This window comes from Lampris incognitus, chromosome 13 (assembly GCF_029633865.1).
Source record: "Lampris incognitus isolate fLamInc1 chromosome 13, fLamInc1.hap2, whole genome shotgun sequence".
NCBI lineage: Eukaryota > Metazoa > Chordata > Actinopteri > Lampriformes > Lampridae > Lampris > Lampris incognitus.
Genome location: NC_079223.1, coordinates 40,947,667 through 40,969,365, shown reverse-complemented (window position 1 = coordinate 40,969,365; position 21,699 = coordinate 40,947,667). Strand labels below are relative to the sequence as shown.

General features: G+C 46.5%; 1 protein-coding gene across 1 annotated transcript in view; it reads left to right on the top strand.

The window, feature by feature from the left end:
• LOC130122850 (adhesion G protein-coupled receptor A3) overlaps positions 1–21,699 on the top strand; it is a 247,878-nt gene that overhangs the window by 79,984 nt on the left and 146,195 nt on the right. The window contains exons 7-8 of the mRNA XM_056291892.1: positions 7,775–7,988; positions 20,332–20,496. Coding sequence (XP_056147867.1) covers positions 7,775–7,988; positions 20,332–20,496 — 379 coding nt within the window. The remainder of the gene's footprint in view (positions 1–7,774; positions 7,989–20,331; positions 20,497–21,699) is intronic.

Genomic DNA, 21,699 nt, shown 5'->3' with positions numbered 1-21,699 from the left:
GTACAAGCCCCTGGTCTCTGTAGCACTATATGTTGCATGATGACATGGCCGTGCAATGGCCCTTTCTTGGACATCTTGTCATCCCATTTAAATCCCAAGCATAGGCACGAGTGTTTTTCTAATACTTTCATGATTCAAAAATATAGCTCAACATAACTGGCTATGACACTTGTGACTTTGTAGTTCAATCAAGCATCTCTTTTGAAATCATTTGCCGTAAGAAGTTTGTTCATGATGTAGAAACAGGTGCAGCGAGGCGTGAAGCATGGTTGAAAACAGGAATTGAACCTGTACAACATAATCCCAGTACAGATTAAAGATTTATAGACTATCAACATCAGATAGCTAAAAGTTAAACAAAACGGGCATAAACAATCTCAGGGTAAACACACTCATTTGTACTATTTACATATTCAAGGAAGACGACTGTAAATGGTGAAGACATTTATTTTTTGTGACTATGACAAATAATAGATGATGTTAGCAATACCTACACAACTACTGAGTATCTACTGTAATCTACTTGTTTTATCCACTAAGCTGATGGATGGATGGATATAAATGTGTTAGGGATCTGTAGCTAGAGAGTAGTAACAGCTATTTGACCATGTGTACATGCCAGGCCCCAGCTTAGACATGGCAGATGCCCCTACTTGTCAGTAGAGGCAGGTCAATGTCATTAATTTGTCAATCCCTAGACCCCATTTACCCTGCAGAGCACAGTCTGGCATGTACAGGCATTCTCATTCCAAAGGGTGCGGAGTGCACTGGCTTCTGACTTACACCTTCCGGCTTCGTGAGATTCAGCTTCATGAGATCGATAACTGCTATTTATTCTCTTTCTCTCTCTTCACCTCTATACTTTGCTCTAACATCTTCATTTGTCCTACTGATTTCGTTATTTTCTGTACTTAGCTCACTTATAGCTAGATTCGCTAGTTTTCTTTCTCAAAAGACTTTTGTGATAGTGGCCAGCTTTTCATTCCTAGTCTGTTTGCTAACTTCAAGCTTTGCCTAGATTAGCAGTTAGCTTTTGCAGTTTTAGTCAAAGCAGCCTCATTAAAACAATGGTGTGTAGTGACTGTTTCACAGTCACAGATAGGTTGTCTCTACTAGAGAGACATGTCCATGAGTTAGATCAGCTTCTTTTGACTAGGTTTACATTGGACATGGCAGGCACTCCAGATAGTCCCGGGCCTGACAGCAGACCTGCTATTGTTAGCACTAGCTCAGCCTTTTCGGCAGATGTGGTGGAGTTTGTCTCTGTTTGCCGGCATGGGAAGGCTTGCAAGAGCAAGCCACTGGCCGTGTGACCTGATCTGCAGTCACCTCTCCTGACTGCAAACTGGTTTTTGCCCCTCATCAGCCTTGCTGGTAGTCCTACTTGCCAGCGTGCTTCTCCTGCTCCTGTTGATAGGGTAAAGCAACACACGCTAGTAAAAGGAGACTCCATTACCATTCACTGTTTACCCGGGGCCAGAGTCTCCGACATTGAGGATAATCTTGAGGTGCTGGCGTCATGGGGAGAGAATCAGGGAACCCAAGCACACAACACAATTGTGTACAGTAGGCTCACTTCAATGAACCATTGGCTGGCTCATTACTTTAATGAGCAGGCATTTGGTTTTGTTGAAAGTGGAGGGCATTCACCATACTAGGGACAGCGTCACTCTTTTGTCTAGCAATATAGCTAGCTGTCCACGTTTAGTTTGACACTTAGGACTTATCATTTAGGAAGTTGCATGTGATTAGAGAGCCTGCTAGGTTTAAACCTAGTGCAGCAGTGGAGTCAGCCAGTTTAGTTAATATGTCTAGTCAGGGAATTTCTTATAGTATATATATCAGACTGACAGCTTGGTCTATAATGTTGAGACCGTCTCCCTTCCCTGCTGTATTGTTCCCAAGCTCTCCTCTCCTAAATGTGTAAATCACAATAATCTAATGATCATTCCTACCACTGGTGGTGGTGAAATGTCCAACGAAGTACCTAATAATCTACAGAACCAAGCATCTAATGTTATCAAAAATGTGACTGCACATAATCCGAAGCGTAGGTCTTCAAAATTTTCAACTAATAATATGAGGTGTCTAAATCCAATTAATATCTCATCTAGTGGTAGCTCTAATGTTCTGTATACTACTGATCACTTCAACAAGACATCTAAATTTGGTTTCATAACTATCAGATCACTGCCTATCAAAGTCTTACTAATAAATTATCTGATTCTTGAACATAGTTTTGCTATGATTGGGTTATGTGAAACATGGCTGAAACTTTTACTAAGCTCATGTCAGCTTCTAAAACAACTACTTGCCTACTTGACCCTTTACCAGCAATTTTTTTAAAGACATCTGGCCTTTCCTGGGACCTACAATTCTATATATTGTTAATTCATCATTTACTACTAGCATTTTTCCATTAAGTTTAAGACAGCTGTGGTAAAAACTCTACTGAAGAAACCACACCTCGAACTATGGTCTCTTAATTACTATTGACCAGTCTCTGATCTTCCATTCTTTTCTAAAGTACTAGAGATAATTGTGTATCAACAACCTTCGACCCATACAGAGAAATATATCTATAAGAACCTTTTCAATTGGCTTTCAGGGCCTTTCACTCCACTGAAACTGCTCTGACCAGAGTGGTAACTGATGTACTTGCTATGGAGTCTGATTCCACCTCTGTCCTTCTACTACTGGACCTCAGTGTAGCCTTTGACACCATTGATCATTGTATACAACTAGACAGAATAAATTGTAATTTTGGTGTCTCTGGCCTAGCTCTCTCTTGGCTTTAAGTCCTACTTATCTGGAAGAACACAGTGTTATGATAAGAATATTACATCGAAATTATCTGATGTTGAATATGGCATACCTCAGGGTACGGTTGTTGGCCCTCTACTTTATATTCTCTATATTATATATATTCTCGCTTTATATTTCACCTCTTGACCAAATTATAAACACGTATATGCATAAATTCCCATTGCTATGCGGATGATACTCAGCTGTATGTGCCTGTAAGGCCTGATGATCATACTCAGATTATTAATGTAAAAGGCCTTCTTGGCTGCTGTGAAAATTAGATGCCCCTATATTTCCTGCTTTTAAATTCCGATTAAACTGAGATGCTGGTCATTGGCCCTGCTAAACACAGACACCAATTTGATCAAGTATCAGTAATACTCGACAACTCTGTGATTTTACAAAGTGTGGCAGCCAAAAATCTTGGTTTTACATTTGATCCCACCCTTTCCTTTGATAAGCACATTAAAGAAATCACCAAGACTGCCTTTTCTCACTTACATAATATAGCTAAAATTTAGTCTCTCCTGTCGATGGCTGATGCCTAGACTCATACATGTATTTGTTTCAACCAGACTTGATTACTGTAATGTTCTGTTTTCAGGTCTGCCACGTGCTAGTTATAAAAGTTTTCAAATGGTTCAAAATGTTGAAGCTAGAATCTTAACTAAGACTGGAAAATTTGACTATATCACACCAATTCTTGCACCCCTTCATTGGCTTCCTATCTATGTTCGATCAGGCTTCAAGATGCTTCTGCTGACTTACAACATCCTAAATGGCTTTCCCTAACATACCTGTCTGATCTCATTAAACTGTATATTCCATCTCAAGCCCTCCACTCTCAAAATACAGGGCTCCTGTGTGTACCCAAAGTTAAAAAGAAGTCAGCTGGTGGCAGGGCCTTTTCGTATCGGGCCCTGTTCTTATGGAATAACCTGCATGCTGCTGTCAGACAATCAGAGTCAGTTGAGTCCTTAAAACTCATCTTTTTGCCTTAACCTACAATTAGCTGCATTTAAATTGAGTACTTTGGGACACGTACTGCATGGTGGATCGGTTTCTGTCTCATGAATTTACCATGAATGAATTTACCAAACACTGTTCTGCCAAGATAGTTTATAGATTATTGAAATGGCGACAGACATGGGTGCAAGTCCATGAATACTGGGATGGCATCCAGCGCTTTACCTGTGCCCCCATCCATAGGGTTAGTGGTTGTGTCAGGAAGGGCATCCGACATAAAATTTTGCCAAATCATTATGTGGATTGACAAGACCGCCATCGGTGCTGTGCCCTCACAGGGTACTGATGGATACTATCAAATCTACTGTGGCAACCCCAGGGAAACGGGGAAGAACCTGAAAGAAGAAGAAGAAGATTATTATTGACTATTGCAACTGTTCTCTTCTCTCTCACATGTCTTTTCTCTCTCTCTGAATGATGTCTTCTCCTGTCTCTTGTCTTGTGTATGTGAATGGTGTGATGTGAGTCTGCTCTGTGTGCAACGTCCTCCTCCCAGGTTTCCATGGTGATGGTGATTGCCACTTGGACGCTGCTTGGAATCCTCCTCATCACATTCTTTATATATCTTATACATTCATATAATTTTGTTATCTTGTTGCAATGTTGTATTATCTCTCTCCAATGTGTGACTAATGTCTTTTCTTGTCTCTTCTCCCGTGTATGTGAATGGTGTGATTTGAGTCTCTCTTGTGTACCTGTGTCTGTCCTCCTGCCAGATCTACATGGTGATGGTGGTCGCATGGCTCAGGTCCTGGGCTGTTCCGGTGGCATCTGGGCTGCTTGTCATCCTCTTCATCATATTGTTCATATATCTTATAATTCCATAATAATTATGTTGTCCTCTTTCAGTGTTGTATTCTGTAAATTGTGTTTTATTCTGTACACACAGCATCCAGAGAGAGATCCTTCCTCTGTTGCTCCCCCTGATGTTTCTTCGTATTTTATCTCCATGTTAAAGGGTTTTGTTTTTTGTTTTTTTAATTTTTTTTTTTGGGGGGGGGGGGGTTGGTCCTTATCCGATGTGAGGGTCTAAGGACAGGATGTTGTTTTTGCTGTAAAACCCCTTGAGGCAAATTTGTAATTTTAGATATTGGGCTATACAAATAAAACTGACTCGAGTTGACTTGGCCATTATACACACACACACACACACACACACACACACTAAACAATTGCAATTTTTCTCTGGCAGTGTCCACCAATAAGAGGAGGCAGGCGGCCACACTCTGATCCTGGGCTCAAAGTGTTGTTTCAACAATATCAGCATCAGCCAAGTTAACAGTCTATCCCCCCATGCTGTTTCTGCTGTGTGGCACACAGTGGCGATAACAAGGCATTGGCTGCTGTAGCTGCAGACTAATGTAACATATGTAACAGAGCACTGGAACATGGTTAGCCTGAGTACTTACACCAAGATGCCACTGACCATGAGATGTTAGCGTCAGATTTGCACTTTTAAACTCAGAAGATGCGACTTCAGCAATATATACCCGGTTTGTACTGTGTGATGTGCTGTTGTGAATTTAGAATGTATGATTTATCTGTGACTATGTATGACTTGTATAAAATTGAGGTCAAAGCACTGTTTTCATTTACGGAGTGATTGCTCAGTTGGTTATACATTAGCATAAAAATACTTTTTTTCACATCCATCCCCAGATCGAGGGAGATGTTAAGTTGTGGGATAGTAAACGTCTCAGGCAGAGCAGCTGACACAGATGTGTCATATCATATGCACTGATGAGTCAAGTAGTCAAGTCCCCGCGGGGATGAATAATGTACATCCTATTGTATTTTATCTAACGTTATGACCACCTGCCTAATATGCTGTTGGTCCTCCATGTGTCGCCAAAACAGCACTGGGACTCTACAAGACCCCTGGAGGTGTCTTGTGATATCTGGCACCAAAACATTAGCAGAAGATCCTTAAATTCCTGGAAGTTGTGAGGTAAAGTCACCGTGGATCCAACTTGTTGGTCCAGCACATCCCACAGATGCTCAATGTGATTGAGATCTGGATAATTTGGAGGCCATGTCAACATCTTGAATACTTCATCACGTTCCTCAAACCATTCCCGAACAATGTGTGCAGTGTGGCAGGGCGCATTATCCTGCTGAAAGAGGCCCGCCCCTGCATCAGGGAATACCATTGCCATGAAGGAGTGTACCTGGTCTGCAACGATGTTTAGGTAGGTGGCACATGTCAAATTGACATTCACATGAATGGCCGGACCCAGGGTTTCCTAGCAGAACATTGCCCAGAGCATCAAACTCCCTCACACCGGCTTGTCATCTTCCCATAGTGCATCCTGGTACCACCACTTTCCCAGGTAAACGGCACACATGTGCATGGCCATCCACATGATCTAAAAGAAAACAGGATTCATTGGACCAGATGACCTTCTTCCACTGCTCCAAGGTCAAGTTCTGATGCTTGCGTGCCCATTGTAGGCACTTTCAATGGTGGACAGGGGTCATCATGGGCAGTCTGACTGGTCTGCAGCTATACAGCATTGTGACACATTCTCCACGTAACTATCATTTAAATCTTCCGTGACTAGTGCCACAGCAGATCATCTGTCAGTTCGGAGTACACGGGCTAGCCTTCGTTGCCCTCACGCATCGATGAGCCTTGGGGACCCAACACCCTGTTCCTGGTCTGTGGTTTGTCCCCCCTTGGATCACTGTCGCCAGGTACTCATGACTGCTGACTGGGAGCACCCCAAGACCCTTGCCCTTTCAGAGATGCTCTGACCCAGTCGTCTGGCCGTAACAATCTGGCCCTTGTCAAAGTCATTCAGGTCTTTACTCCTGCATTTAACACTTTGACTACAAGAACTGATTGTTCACTTACCATCTAATCTATCCAGACCTTGACGTGCCCTTGTTTGGTGATGATCAACGACATTCGGTTCACCTGTGAGTGGTCATAATATTTTGGCTCATCAGTGTAGCTCTAGTGGGCTTTTTACAAATGGATGCATAGGGCCATAAAAGACTTTATGACCTATGTATTGAGTGGCCTGTCACACTGTAAACGGTGAAGTGGTTGCAGCAACCGCAATTGATCTGAATACAAGTGAAGGCAAAGCAGTTGCTCAGCCTGATCCTTGGAGCGTGTCCAATGAATTGTCTGGCCGTGTCCAATCAAACAGGCTCGCCATGTTCTGAAGGCATTCCCAAGGTGGTGCGGTGAGCCAGCGGTGCATTGGGCTGATCCCAGCGATAGAGTAGTGGAAATGTATTACAAACAGATTCAGTCAGAGTGGAGCCAATCCAACGGATTCATTCAGTCCCATCTTATAATTGCCACATGTTTACATCAAGTGAGTAAAAAAAAAAAAAAAAAAATCCATTATATTCCTATGCTCAGCCATTGAACTGAACACTGCCCTCTTCTAATGTCAGCCTTATCATGGCATTATTCTCCGACAAAGGCTTTGAGGACTTAGCTTGCGGCTAGGTAAGTAATCCTATCACTGGTGTTGCAGCAGACTTCCAGTATGAACATGTGAGGAGGAGTCAAGGAGAGTCCAGGCGAGCGCTCAAGGCTGCTCTCCTCTATTAGCTTCTTTTTTTTCATCACATGCACAGCAATGGTAACAATGTGTGAGAACAACAGAGGTGGAGTGTGACCTTGAGAAAGAAGGAGCATGTACGTGTGTGTGTGTGTGTGTGTGTGTGTTTGTGAAAACAGGTGTGTACAGTGTCTATGCTGGTACACAAATGTACTGTCAGTGTGTTTGCCTTAGATGAGTGGGTGCTGATGCGTCACTCAACATCCAGAAACATTGACCGGCCCCTGTTTTCTCATCCCCCCCCCACACCCCCTTTCCGGGTGGTTGAATGAGCCCCCTGCTCTCTCCTGTAATTTCTCGCCCTCCTTTCCTCTGCGGGTTTGCCAGCTGAAGTCTGTGTCTGTCCGTCTGCCTGTGTCTTCCAGATGGGCCGCTGGAGCTGCCCCTGTTCCAGCTGATTCCCTCCCAGAGACAGGTGGTGTTCCGGGGAGACCGCCTTCCCCTGCAGTGCACAGCTTCCTACCTGGAGCCCTCGGTGGAGCTGCGCTGGAGCCACAACGGCCAGACGGTGGCCACACAAGAAGAGCGGGGCATCTTCCTGGAGGACACCCTGCTCCATGACTGCTGCCTCCTCACCAGGTACGCACAGAGGGGGGAAGGGGAGGCGAAGCGGGGCTGGGCTGGGTGGAGGAAGGAGGGGGTATCAGCTGAGAGCTGATAAGCGGATAATTGGCCTGTCACAAAACATGCATACGTGCACACACACACACAGGGGATGGAGGTATCTCTGCATACGCATGCAGTTTGTAATTCACAATTTACGACGCACAAGCAAGGCGAGCTGGTGGATAAACATCCACACAGGCATTTAAACTTGTATGTGGGTGAACGTGTTCACACACACACACACACCCACACACACAAAAAAAAATGTAGTACACACTGGTATACGTGCATCCAGCACTGCTACCTGATACACACACATGCAACACGTGCATGTTCTCATGGATTGCTGCACCTCGCTGCACCTCATGCCTACCAGCCCAGGCATCAGTACTGAACACACACATCTGACATATACATAAACTGTTCCTCTCTCTCTCGCGCTCTCCCTCTCCCTCTCCCTCTCTCTCTCCCGCTCTCGCTCGCTCTCTCTCTCTCAGAAGGAGACTGTGATTTACCTTTGTGTTATTGGCGCCCTTGATAAGGATCTGAAAGGACAGGACAGAATTAGCTTGGCGGCGTGCCACCACCTCGAAGCAATCTACGGCCCTCTCTGGGGGTTGGCCGGCCAGCAGCTCCCGCAGCAGCAGCCGTCGCACCGCGAGCTGATCGTACGCTAAGAGGAACAGATGCCGAATCATAATTACGGTGATAAAGTGGGCCGGTGACGCTGCCTTTCACACGTCGTATGACAGAGGGGCTCGCCTTAAGCCCTCGTCCGCTTCCTGTCTTTGTGTTCTTGGTGGCCTGCGTCAAGTATGCGTCCGTGCACATTTGCACACCTTTCGCGTGTGTGTGTGTGTGTGTGTGTGTGTTGGTTTTTTTGACTTAAGACTCCGGTGACATTGCTCATATGAGGGAGCGCTGCTGCAGTGCTGTTGACTAGCTTAACTGCGGCCCGCTCCGAGTCGGCCCCGTCACCATGAATATTGATGGCGCGCTGACGGAGGCACGTTTCCCTGTGTCAACAGGGTCGGAACGCTTCTTGTCGTGTAGTGTAGTCGGCAACAGGAATGCCAAGTCTTAAAAATGTCATTGCTGTAACCACGTCCATTGGAGATGGCCGATACTTTATTTTTCGTTTCATAATGTAGTGATTTACGACTGGCCGTTGTAAAACTCCCCTGCATTGGTCTATGGGACAGGGATGTTTTTGTGCTTCGTCTTTGCATTGTTATTATTTATTATTATTATGTGTTGAATCAAAAGGGATCAAGCTCAGTCACCGATCATCACTCACCCACAACACTCGTAGATGGGAAAAGATTCATTCATTATCCAAGCCGCTTATCGGAATTCAGGTCACGGGATGCTGGAGCCTATCCCAGCAGTCACTGGGCGGCAGGCGGGGAGACATCCTGTCCAGGGTGTCTCCCCGCCCAGGAATTGGGAAAAAATTACAGCTGCATTTCTTTTTTTTCTTTTTTCGTTTTTAATGTTCCCCCTTTTTCTCCCCAATTGTAGCCGGCCAATTACCCCACTCTCCGTAGCCGTCCTGGTCGCTGCTTCACCCCCTCTGCTGATCCGGGGAGGGCTGCAGACTATGCCTCCTCGATACATGCGGAGTCGCCAGCCACTTCTTTTCACCTGACAGTGAGGACTTTCGCCAGGAGGAACGTAGTGCGTAGGACGATCACACTACCCCCCCCAGTTCCCCCTCCCCAGTTCCCACCCCCCCAATAGGCGCCCCAACCGACCAGAGGATGCGCTAGTGCAGTGACCAGGACACATACCCACCTGCAGACACGGCCAATTATGTCTGTAGGGATGCCCAACTAAGCCGGAGGTAACACAGGGATTCGAACCGGCGATACCTGTGTTGGCAGGCAACGGAATAGACCACCACACTACCCGGACCCCCCTGACAGTTGCATTTGTTTCTGGTCATGCGTATGTCTGCAACTGAAGGCTGTTATTCTCTATTGCAATGATGAGATGAGGGGAGGAAGAGGAGAGGGTGAGGAGAAGAGAGGGGGTAGGAAGAGGGAAAGAAAACAGGACAACAGGAGAGAGGAGAGAGGAGGAAAGGATAAGTTGAGCAGAATAGAGGAGGGGGGGGGCAGCAGTCCACATTGTCCATTGTTTGATGTCCCGCTAACGGGAACGTCTTATGCAAAGGGCCCTCCGTTCTGGCTTCCAACTGACACTGAAGACGTTCAACAGCACTATTTCGGCCTGCTGGCCCAGCAGCCCACACTCTACCCCTCCCTGTCTCTCCTCAGCTCCCCTCCAAGTCCACCGAAACTCTGACTCCACTTTTCCGTCAGCGCGTCCCAACGGAACGTGATGAATTTCACCTCATTCCTGTTCTGATTAGGGCGCCACTTGCAATTAACCGCCGCTCTCCTCTTGTGTACACAAATTATGCAGTTTTCTTCTCCAGGTGGAACCTATACGGTAATGTTGCTTTTGGCACCTGAAACCCCCCCCACCACCACCACCACCTCCCCACCACCACCTCCGAAGAAAAAAAAAGGGAAGGAATAGCCATCATTTCCAGAGTAGATGACTGTATAAAAAGGTTTGTTCCAACAAAAACAGTGTGTGTGCCTCCGCTGAACTTCACCCTCCGCCCTTTTCCTATATCCTAAGCTGCACTGTTGAGAGATGTGTGGGGGGAATTTAGAGAGCTGTGACTTTACTGGCCTGGTGCTCATTAAATGTAGAAAAGGAGAGAAAGAAGAAAAAGACCTACCTAGTGTTCTGGCCTCTGACATGCTAGACGTTGTCAACAGCAACTTAGCTGCAGTGGGCCATATATTAGCCGTTACAGCCCGTCTTGATGTCATTCACCTTGGAGGAATGTCCTCTGAGTCAGTCAGCCCGGCGCTGCATGCCCCATCGGAGGGGAAACATTGAATACATAGGATTTAGCTTGTGGCTTAAACCCCTTGTCTGGATTTGCTGCTCAGCGTTGTAGCAACACGATCAGAGATGCCAAAGCCCTCGTGAAGTGTCCTCTCTGAAGGTGAATCCGAAATGTTAAAGCACAGTTTTCCTGACTAAATTCTGCTCAGCCCACTTTAGGCTGTATCATGGCCAGTGTAGATATGGGATCAGAGTCAGAAACTATTTTATAGCCATGTAAATTACATGCTCTAGGAATTTGGTTTGGCGTTGTTGACACAGAGAACGAAATAAGGAAAAATAAAAATTAAGTGAAATCAGTGTGTGAAAAAATATATATACAAAAGCACACACATACTTTTTATACATAGAACAGATCTAGAAAAAAACCAATAAAAACGGCAAAAAGTAAGTCTGTCAGTGGGGAGGCCGGGAATCTGTTGATTAGTCCGACTGCAACAGGGAAGAAACTGTTGTTGTGGCTGGAGAAGTTGGTCTTGATGGACCTCAGCCTCTTGCCAGAGGGTAGAGTCTCAAAAAGATGGTTTCCAGGGTTGGAGGGGTCAGCAGCAATCTTCCCTGCCCGCCTCAAGGTCCTGGAGGCAACCAGGTTCTAGAGAGATGGGAGGCGGCACCTTCTCGGCCGAGCGACTGATGCGCGGCAGCCTGCACTGGTCCCTGGCAGTGGCAGCAGCGTACCAGAGGGTGATGGAGGTTAGGATGGACTCAATGATGGAACTGTAGAAATTCTTCCTCATTGTCTGAGGCAGGTTGAATTTCCTCAGCTGCTAAAGGAAGTACATCCTCTCATCCTCTGCTGTGCTTTATTGACGAAGAAGCTGATGTTCAGCTGCCACTTAAGGTCCTGGGTGATGATGGTGCCCAGGAAATGGAATGACTCCATGGTAGTAACCATGGAGTCAACACAGGTTGGAGGTGGGGATAGAGGGGCTCATGGCTGGGCTTCTCCTGAAGTCCACCACCATCGCCACTGTCTTCAGGGGGTTTAAATCCAGGTTGTTCTGGCTGCACCAGGAAACCGGGTGGTCAACCTGTCATCTGTCAGCACACTTGTCACCGTCAGATATGAGTCCTATGACGGTGATGTCATCCACAAACTTCAGAAGCTCGACAGATTGATGTCTGGAGCTATATGCAGCCATTTGTGTAAGACGAGAAGAGCAGCGGGGACAGGACTCAGGCTTAGGGGGGACACCGATGCTGATGAGCCAAGGGTCTGAGACATGCTTCCCCATCTTCACGTGCTGACTCCCGATGGCCAGGGAAGTCAGTGATCCACCTGCAGGTGGAGCAGAGCACATGGAGCTGGGATATGATATGACACGATTCATCTCACTGCTACTTGCCAGACTGATCATTATGGCATAAAATGCATGTGTAGGTGTATTTGGATTTTTGTGTTTCTTTTTGTTTTTCGCACTTCTGTGTGCATGTGAGAATGTGCGATATTGCATTTGTGTGTGTGTGTGTGAGTAGGAGTGTGCATGGTGTCAGTGCAGAGCGTCTGCCATTTCTCCCTGCTTTCACTGAGTGTTGTGTCATTATGGCCACTTGTTCACTGGCACAGGCAGGGTGATAAGCTGATCCTTTTCCATTGCTCACCGTGAACAGCAGCCAAAAATAAAGGTCCCATGAGCCATAATGGCTCTGCGGTGTGTTGGCAAGGCTCCTGCTGAGAAATGGTAGCAGGCCAAATTCGCAGTATTAGTGATGCTAGCGGCAGCAAAGGGACCAGCCCGTGAATCACGTTTCATTAATCAAACATTTCAGAGCCCCGTAGCTATCTAGCCGACACTTTGGAGGTATCTTTCTTAATCCTGTTCATTTTTAATCAGGCTAATCTTGGACAAAGCGATGGACCCCAACTTGGTGACGTTTCTAAGGGCAAAATAAAAAAAGATGAAAAAAGGGAAATAAAGGACCACCCTTTCTTTGCTGTTGTTCTATCTTTAAGTAGAGCCCTATCTATTACTCTCGCTTACCCAAATACCCTCGTAACGTCCCTTTCTTTACATTCCGCCCACGTCACATTGCTCCGCTTTCACAATCTACTCTTCTTCTTTTTTTTCTTTTTTTGCTGTAACCCCCCCCCCCCCCCCCTCAAGTTGGACCTTTTTCTTCATTTTCCTTGTTGTCTGCCTTGAAATTGCCGGCTGAACTGTGGCCCTCAGCAGGTTTTGTGCGGCGCACATCAGTTTCCATGGAGACAACAATTCAATTATGTCCATGCATATACAGTTCTGTAAGTGAGCTGATCGGCTGATTGCTCCCTGGGTGCAACTAATAAAGAGACGGAGTAACGCCTCTGATGACGAGATGTACACTTGAGGTGTAAATTACTATAACGAAATAGGAAAAATAAGGTCGTTTAAATGAGGCGATAAGCCATTTACAGTGCAACTAGTAAAAAAAAAAAAAACAATTACTCTTTATGATATGTACATTAATCTGGGCTAACCTATAATTGTATGTGCAGTCATTGTGGGTCATGACACTGGGTGTAGTGATTTAAAACGAGCGGCGTAGATCCACTCTGTGAGCACCTAATTGATATGGATGCTGTGGCGGGGCGGATGTTTTATTCATTTTAACAGAGAGCGTTAAGTCAAGGCTTTTACTTGTTTCGCCCAATCATAGACTGATCTCTACATCCAAATATCATCTATCATTGTGGCAAGAGTCGATATGATGTGTGTGTTTTTCCTGTGTGTTTGTGCTAGTGTATTTCGCTTGTGTGTTTATACTCATTTTTATGCCTGATTAGTCTGTATTTTGGGTGGCACAGTGGCGCAATGGATAGCGCGCTCGCCTCACAGCAAGAAGGTCCTGGGTTCGAGCCCCCGCGGTAGTCCAACCTTGGGGGTCGTCCCGGGTCGTCCTCTGTGTGGAGTTTGCATGTTCTCCCCGTGTCTGCGTGGGTTTCCTCCCACAGTCCAAAGACATGTAGGGCAGGTGAATCGGCCATACTAAATTGTCCCTAGGTATCAGTGTGTGTGTGTGTGTGTGTGTGTGTGTGTGTGTGTGTGTGTGTGTGTGTGTGTGTGTGTGTGTGTGTTGGCCCGGCGGCCTGTCCAGGGTGTCTGCCCGCCTGCCGCTCAATGACTGCTGGGATAGGCTCCAGCATCCCCGCGACCCTGAGAACAGGATAAGCGGTTCGGATAATGGCTGGATGGATGGATAGTCTGTATGTGTGTGTGTGTGTGTGTGTGTGTGTGTGTGTGTGTGTGTGTGTGTGTGTGTGTGTACATGCAGGCACATGTGTGCATGTTTATGTTAGGTTTAGTATTACTCCTACTTGTGGCCGGATATTCAAAATTATAGTGCAGGCATAGGTTCAAAAAAAGCCTTTGTAATGGCGGGCTCTTAATTCCTACATTAATCAGAACTTCACAAACCGGCACCGTGATAAGTGCATGGAAGTGGCTGAGATTCAGCACACATTTGTTCGGAGGAGAGGACAGATTGAAAGTTTACAGTCTTGTAAGCATCATTATGTAAACAAATTGTTAAATATCAGCAAGGGAGCGTAAATGGTCCTAATGAGTCCTCGGGGAGCCGCACCACAATGGTGCAGTGTTCGTGTGGATTTAGGTCAGCGCTCTTGTTTGTGGGTGTGTTTGCCCCTACCCTACTCTTAGCCACCGACAACGATACCTCCATATGTTTTTCTTTCTTAATTCAGCATGAAGACGAAGTTCCCCAAGACTGTTTGACTGGTTTCTGAGCAGTGTCCTCAGCACGCTTGTTTTCCAGGACAGCCTGTGACCTAGCTAGCAGCGGCTACGTTTAGTTAGCCACCCATAATGAAGATTTTCATAGGGAGGCTATTAAACGGGGAAAGGAAGAGAGAGAGGGGGTGGGGGTGGGGGTGGGGGAGGGTGTTCCCAATGTGCAGGCTGCGGGTTCCTGTTCACAGATGATGCAACTGTGCCTTCTGTGAACTATTCATGGATAGAAAGAACAAACGCAGGAGCTTACGCACATTCACATTTGTTTCCCGTAGCACAGTGCACACTCAGGTATATATGCCCTCCCACCACCACCACGACCGTCATCATCATCATCATCATCATCGTCGTCATCATCAGTCACAAGCTGGTGCAGATATACTGGTGGTACTGCGGAGAGAGCAAATACAGGCCTAGTGCAGAGGAGGATGATGACAACGGTTATGTAAGTTGTTAAAATGTGCAACATGTTCAGATGTGTGTCTCGGGGTTTCTATCTAACGTTTCAAATAGAGTGGTGGGGATGCAAAGCATCCTATTTTATTTTAAAGATGAAAAGTAATACTGGTTTCAATTTGATGGTCCAGTTTCAATGATGCTGAGCTGTTTGGTTTGGATTTCAGAGTATGTTGCATTGTGGGTTTATACCAAGCCCATGGATACAACATGTAAGAGTGTAAGTACACCTGGCTAATGCCAATAAATCACCGGTGGCTGAAGATCCACATTTCTACTTTGATACCCCCATATACTGTATTGTATGTGGTCAGTTGGGACGAGTTTTAATAGGGTTCAATGCAGAAGGGTTTCAAACTATCCCCCCCCCCTTTTTTTTCTCCCCAATTGTATCCGGCCAATTACCCTACTCTTCTGAGCCGTCCCGGTTGCTGCCCCACCCCCTCTGCCTCTGATACATGTGGAGTCGCCAACCGCTCCTTTTCACCTGACAGTGAGGAGTTTCGCCAGGGGGACGTAGCGCGTGAGAGGATCACGCTATTCCCCCCGGTTCCCCCTTCCCCCCAACAGGCACCCCGACTGACCAGAGGAGGCGCTAGTGCAGTGGCCAGGGGACACACCCACATCTGGCTTCCCACCTGCAGACACGGCCAACCAAGCCGGAGGCAACACAAGGATTCAAACCGGCCATCCCCGTGGTGGTAGGCAATGGAATAGACCGCCACGCTACCCGGGTGCCCTTCGGACGAGTTTTAATAGGGTTCAATGCAGAAGGGTTTCACACTATTAAGCGAGTCTTGTCCACCGTGTGGTGTGACATTAGAGCTGTTGTCCTACGCTGACAGGGTGATATTTGGACCGAGCTCAGAGACTTCCTAATTAAGGCCCCACCCGAGAGCTAAAACCCTCGCTTTGCGGCGACTTCCTTTGGAAGGAGGGATGCCCCAATGTAAAGGAGATGGAGAGGACAGGGAAAAGAAAGACAGCAAGTGTCTGGGTGTGCAAGGTATTGTGGGGTAGAGAAAAGTGTAGGGGTAGGGAAAAGAGTGTTTTGAAAGCGACAGGGGAAGAATGTGTGGGAGAGGAAGTAGAGAAAGGGGAGGTAGAGGTAGAAAGTTTTGTGTTATTTTAGTTTATAGTTTTTGCAGGGCACGAGGGAGCCAAAGGTAGCACTGCGTTGACTTGCAGTGTAGCAGGATGCATACAGAGAGCCTTTCACTTGCCCCCTCACATGCAAAACACTGTAGTACTGGCCTGCATGTAGTCCTGGGAAAAGGAAGACCAGAGGCAAAATATGATTTATTAATCTGTGTTAAACTCGAATGTTTTAATGATGAAGAGAAGTACAGTAGATGAACAAACACCCTCATCACAGAGGTGGCAGACAGTGACTCATCTCGGGGATAGGAGTCGGGGATGCACTCTGGTAAAACAAAAGTTTTTACAGATTTGCCTTAATCTCCGTGTTATAAAATGTACTTAATGCTCCTGTCTCATGCACTCGCCAGGAAAGCCCATGTTCGCACTGCACACACACACACACACACACACACTGAGACAGCAGCCCTGAATGTCATCATCTCAGTCAAGCGTTCAAATCTGATTTGGGGTCCTTTTAGAGCAGCGATCAGAGGAGAGAGCTTAGCGAAACACGGGGGAGGATGTCAGGACTTTGCCTATTTATTTTTCTGAACTCCCCTGCAGAATTTCATAGAAGCAAAATCCCCGGATCCAGTCGTTCAAGAGAATTATACAAGTATTCCTGGATTCACCTTTCCCGTTGCAGTTCAGACAGGGATGGGAGTGAGTTTACACTGCCCAGAAGGATGTGACATCATTGTTGAGAATGTCATGGTATTAGGCGCTGCTTAATTTGAGTCAGTGCACCGCCTTTGTTCTGGCAATGCAGTCAGATTCCTGGTTTTCAGACTGCAAAGCCCTGTGCTTTGCAAAAGACTGTCTGAAAATATTGAGACAGGAACATCGTTGATCGTTGGAGTCTTGTCCGTGATATCCACTAAAATGTTGCTCTGTTAGCTTTGTAGCGTCGCAGCAGGAATTTGGTTTTCAACCTGTGAATTGTTCTGAAAGGCAGAAATTCCTTATTCTTAATGTTAGCTTGGTTATGGTTGTAGTGTCTGCTATGTGTCACCTTATGTATTATGGAATTTCAGCATGAATTTGGTTTTCAACCTACGACTTATTTGAAATTGCAGAACTTCTTTATTCTTAATGTTAGTTTTGCTATGGCTGTAGTAGCATCTGCTATGGTGGTTTCCTAATAGGTTTTAAAACACTTCATATATATATATATATACACACATATATATGTGTGTGTGTGTGTGTGTGTGTGGGTTGGTGCTTTGATGGCCTGGTGGCATGTCCAGGATGTTTCCCCACCTGCCACCCAATGACTGCTGGGATAGGCTCCAGCGTCCCGTGACCCCAACTGGGATAAGTGGCTTGGATGGATGGATGGATGTATATATATATATATATATATATATATATATATATATATATATATACACACACACACACACACACACACACACACACACACACACACACACACACACGTACACTGCTGGGATAGGCTCCAGCATCCCGTGACCCCAACTGGGATAAGTGGCTTGGATGGATGGATATATATATACACACACACACACACGTACACTGCTGGGATCGGCTCCAGCATCCCCGCGACCCGAATTCGGATAAGCGGCATGGAGAATGAATGAATGAATGGATGAATGATATATATAATTGTTTAATGTGTATGGACACAAGCAAAAAAAAAAATAAATTGAGAGAGAGAGGGAGAAGCCACAGGGAAGCATGCATTTCATGTTGCTGAATAAATATTTCCTCCACATCCTCTGTTCAGGGAGAAATTGTTGGGGATTAGAGCTCCTCCCCATCACAGAGCACTCAGCCTCTAATCAATTTTGCTGTGGAAGCTTTAGGTTCCCTCTTCAGCCTGTCACTTATAATTTGAATGTCAACTGTCACACATGCCCAATTGTGTAGTGTTGTTGCCTAAGTCGGACTTTAAAACTTGCTAACATTGAGGGGATAGTGTGACTGCTATAATGTGCACACATGGCTTACTAAAATTGCTTAAAAGCATTAACTGCCCGAGGTACACATAAGTAAATAGATATATATCATCACTACTGTTAGAGTGTATTTGTAAATTAAACTGTTAACGCTGATAGAAAATACACTGACGAGCCAAAACATTATGACCACACACAGGTGAACCGAATAAAGGTCATCTCTAAAAAAGGGCATATGTCAAGGTCTGGGTCGATTAGATGGTAAGTGAACAATAAGTTGTCATAGTCAACGTGTTGGATGCAGGAGAAACGGGCGGGCGTATTTTGTTTTTGTTTTTTTTCAAATTGTTGAAATTTGACAAGGGCCAAATTGTTATGGCCAGATGACTGGGTCAGGGCATCTCTGAAATAGCAAGGCTTGTGGGGTGCTCCTGCTTAGCAGTGGTGAGTACCTACCGACAGTGGTCTGAGGAGGGACAAACCGGTGACAGGGTGTTGGCATCCAAGGCTCATCGAAGGCTAGCCCATGTGGTCCAACCTGACAGAAGGTCTACTGTGGCACAAGTCAGTGAACATCTTAATGACGGTTACGGGAGGAATGTGTCACAACACAGTGCATCACACCCTGCTGCGTATGGGGATGCGTAACCGCAGAGTTCCCATGATGACCCCTGTCCACCGTCGAAAGGGCATGCACAATGGGCATGCGAGCATCGGAGCTGGACCTTGGAGCAGTGGAAGAAGGTCGCCAGGTCTGAGGAGTCCCCATTTTCTTTTAGGTCACATAGATGGGTGTGTACGTGTGTGCCGTTTACCTGGGGAAGTGATGGCTCCAGGATGCACTGTGGGAAGACGGCAAGCCGGTGGATTGAGGGTGATGCTCTGGGAAATGTTCTGCTGGGAAACCCTGGGTCTGGCCATTCATGGGAACGTCAATTTGACACGTGCCACCTACGTTAACCTCGTTGCAGACCAGTACACTCCTTCATGGCAGTGGTATTCCTGATGGCAGTGGCCTCTTTCAGCAGGATAACTTCTCCAGATCTCAATCTGACTGAGCATGGTTGGGATGTGCTGGACCGACAAGTCGGATCCACGGCGGCTCCACCTCGCAATTTACCAGACTTGAAGGATCTGCTGCAAATGTTTTGGTGCCAAATCCCTCAGACACCTTTAGGGGTCTTGTAGAGTCCATGCCTCGGCGAGTCAGCACTGTTATGGCGGCACACAGAGGACCAACAGCATATTAGGCAGGTGGTCATAATGTTTTGGCTCATCAGGGTGTGTCCATGGCAATAATGTCTGTTGCTTAGCAATTGCCCCCGGCTTTCTTTCTTTTTCCTTTTTTTTTCTTTACAGTAAGTAAACTCTGAAAGATTAGTCAGTTTGGCAAAGAGCTTGCAGGTCTTCTGTCAGTGTTGCGTTAGCCTTCTAACCAGGCAGTTCCCATAGAGATGGGAATCACATCGGCGGATGAAAAGATAAGCATGAGTGAAGATCATCTCAAGGCACAGACAACATTTTACGCTACATGACATCCACACACAAGGGCCTCATTAATTAACTAATACTTGTTGCACACACGCAACCGCTAACACAATCCACTCTTGGCTTAAAGGATGGGTAATCACTCGTTTCTAGCCTTTCTTAGCCAACTTACATTTGGGAAAAGGATTTAAAAAAAAAAGAGTTGCAGATGAAGCAGATGGTGATGTGGGTGTGGCCTGAAGGTGGCAGTGTTGTAGTAGAACACCTCGCCCCAGCCTCTCACAAGTCTACCCAGAGAGTTCAGTTGGCTAACGCCGGCGTGTCACCTTTCTACTGGCCTCATCTTTTATTGGTCTGATGTGCTGGGCCGCATGTGCATCACCTACGTCACGTGGTTCTCAGCATCTTTCCTGTCCCCCATATGACGTAGGCTAATAGGGGGGGGGGGTTGATCATAAAGTGTGTCCCCCCGATGTTAGGCAAACCAAAATATTTTCTCTCTCAGTGTGGCATCCTCTACCCGAACCGACATGTTTATTGCATAACAATCTCAAGAGAAAGGTTTACTACCCCTTCACGTGCAGCTTTACAGCCTGTTCTCTCTCCCTCTCTCTCTCTCTCTCTCTCTCTCTGTCTCTCTCTCTCTGTCTCTGCCTCCAGTGAAGTCGTCCTCTCCAGCATTGACGTGGGCATTGCTGGCATCTGGGAATGTCAGGTGACCAGTTCCCGTGGCAACAGATCCCGTCAGATGGAGATCGTTGTGCTGGAGACGTCGGCGACGTACTGCGCAGCCGACAGAGTCAACAACAACAAGGGGGACTTCAGGTGAGTGGCCTCTCGGCGGTCAGGGGACGTTGGTGTTATGGTCAAACAGACACCAAAATGATGAAAATCCACGGCTTACAGCGTGACTCAGTTTGTGCGAACATGCTCAACTTTAGAGGTTGTGTAATCTTTTTGAAAACTGCAGCAGAAACAGAGCGCAGTTGATTTATATAAAAGCAACATCCTTAAGAGAAACCAATAACAATTTTCATTATTCTCTCTCTCTCTCTCTCTCTCTCTGTGACGGGTGACAAATGAAAGTGAAAACCCGAATGCGTGACCCCTACGATGAGGGGGTCCGGGGGCTCTATTATGCTGCATGGGGTATTTTCCTGGCATAGTTTTGCTCCAGCTGCAGGGCACGAGAGGTCACTTAATGTTTGATGAGGGTGAAAATGATGTAAATCATATGCTGTGGCCTTCACGGTCACCAGATCTTAACCCAAATGAACACCTATGGGAGATTTTGGACCGACGTGTTAGACAGCGCTCTCCACCACCATCATCAAAACACCAAATGAGGGAACATCTTTTGGAAGAATGATGTTCTTCCCTCCAGTAGAGTTCAGAGACTTGTAGACTCTATGACAAGGAGCACTGAAGATGTTCTGGAGGCTCGTGGTGTTATGTTGTTTTTCTCTTATATATATATATATATATATATATATATATATATATATATATATTTATGAATGACGGCACGGTGGTGCAGTGGTTAGCGCAGTCGCCTCACAGCAAGAAGGTCCTGGGTTCGAGCCCCGGGGTAGTCCAACCTTGGTGGGTCGTCCCAGGTCGTCCTCTGTGTGGAGTTTGCATGTTCTCCCCGTGTCTGCGTGGGTTTCCTCCGGGGGCTCCGGTTTCCTCCCACAGTCCAAAGACATGTAGGTCAGGTGAATTGGCCGTACTAAATTGTCCCTAGGTGTGAATGTGTGTGTGTTGGCCCTATGATGGCCTGGCAGCCTGTCCAGGGCGTCTCCCCGCCTGCTGCCCAATGACTGCTGGAATAGGCTGCAGCATCTCCACGACCCTGACAGCAGGACAAGCGGTTTGGATAATGGATGGATGGAGATATATATCCATCCATCCATTGTCCTAACCGCTTATCCTGCTCTCAGGGTCACAGGGATGCTGCAGCCTATTCCAGCAGTCCTTGGGCGGCAGGTGGGGAGACACCCTGGACAGCCTGCCAAGCAATCACAGCCC